General features: G+C 45.3%; 1 protein-coding gene across 1 annotated transcript in view; it reads left to right on the plus strand.

Annotated features, from left to right (window-relative positions):
* Nucleotides 1-535, plus strand: part of TEKT4 (tektin 4) — an 8,687-nt gene extending 8,152 nt beyond the window's left edge. The window contains exon 6 of the mRNA XM_015642424.2: nt 188-535. Coding sequence (XP_015497910.1) covers nt 188-407 — 220 coding nt within the window. The 3' untranslated portion in view covers nt 408-535. The remainder of the gene's footprint in view (nt 1-187) is intronic.
* The last annotated feature ends 21 nt before the right edge of the window (nt 536-556 follow it).

Below are 556 nucleotides of genomic sequence, written 5' to 3' on the forward strand. Positions count from 1 at the left end.
TGGATTTTTCTGAGGTATTTTTCCTGATGAATTTTAGATTCCGTAGGTGACCTTTATCCCAAATCCAATCTCGGATTTTTCTGATGCCTTTCCCTGATGAATTTTGGATTCTGTAGTCGACCTTCATCCCAAATCCCATCTCTCACATCCCCTCCCCCTGATTTTCCCATGCCTTCACCCCTTGCAGGCTGGTGAGCGAGGTGGAAGAGCTGACAGTGTTCCTGGAGGCCCTGAAGAGAAAACTGATGGAATCGGAGCAGAACCTGAAGAACCTGGAGGAGACGAGGATGAAGCTGGAGAAGGAGATCGCTGTGAAAGCCAACAGCATTTTTATCGACAGGCAGAAGTGCATGGGCTACCGAATTCGCTACCCCATGGACCTGGAGGTGGCGAGTTACAAGCAGTGATTTCTGTACCCACCCTGCAGAATCCGGGAGAAAAACACAATTCCTTCTTTTCTTTTGAGCCATTGGCAAGTGTGGAAAAAATATCTGTGAGCTTTCATACGAAATAAATTGAGAAATTATTCATTAAAGTGTTGTGTTCACTTTGTTTT

Source organism: Parus major, chromosome 14 (genome assembly GCF_001522545.3).
Source record: "Parus major isolate Abel chromosome 14, Parus_major1.1, whole genome shotgun sequence".
In the NCBI taxonomy this organism is placed as follows: domain Eukaryota; kingdom Metazoa; phylum Chordata; class Aves; order Passeriformes; family Paridae; genus Parus; species Parus major.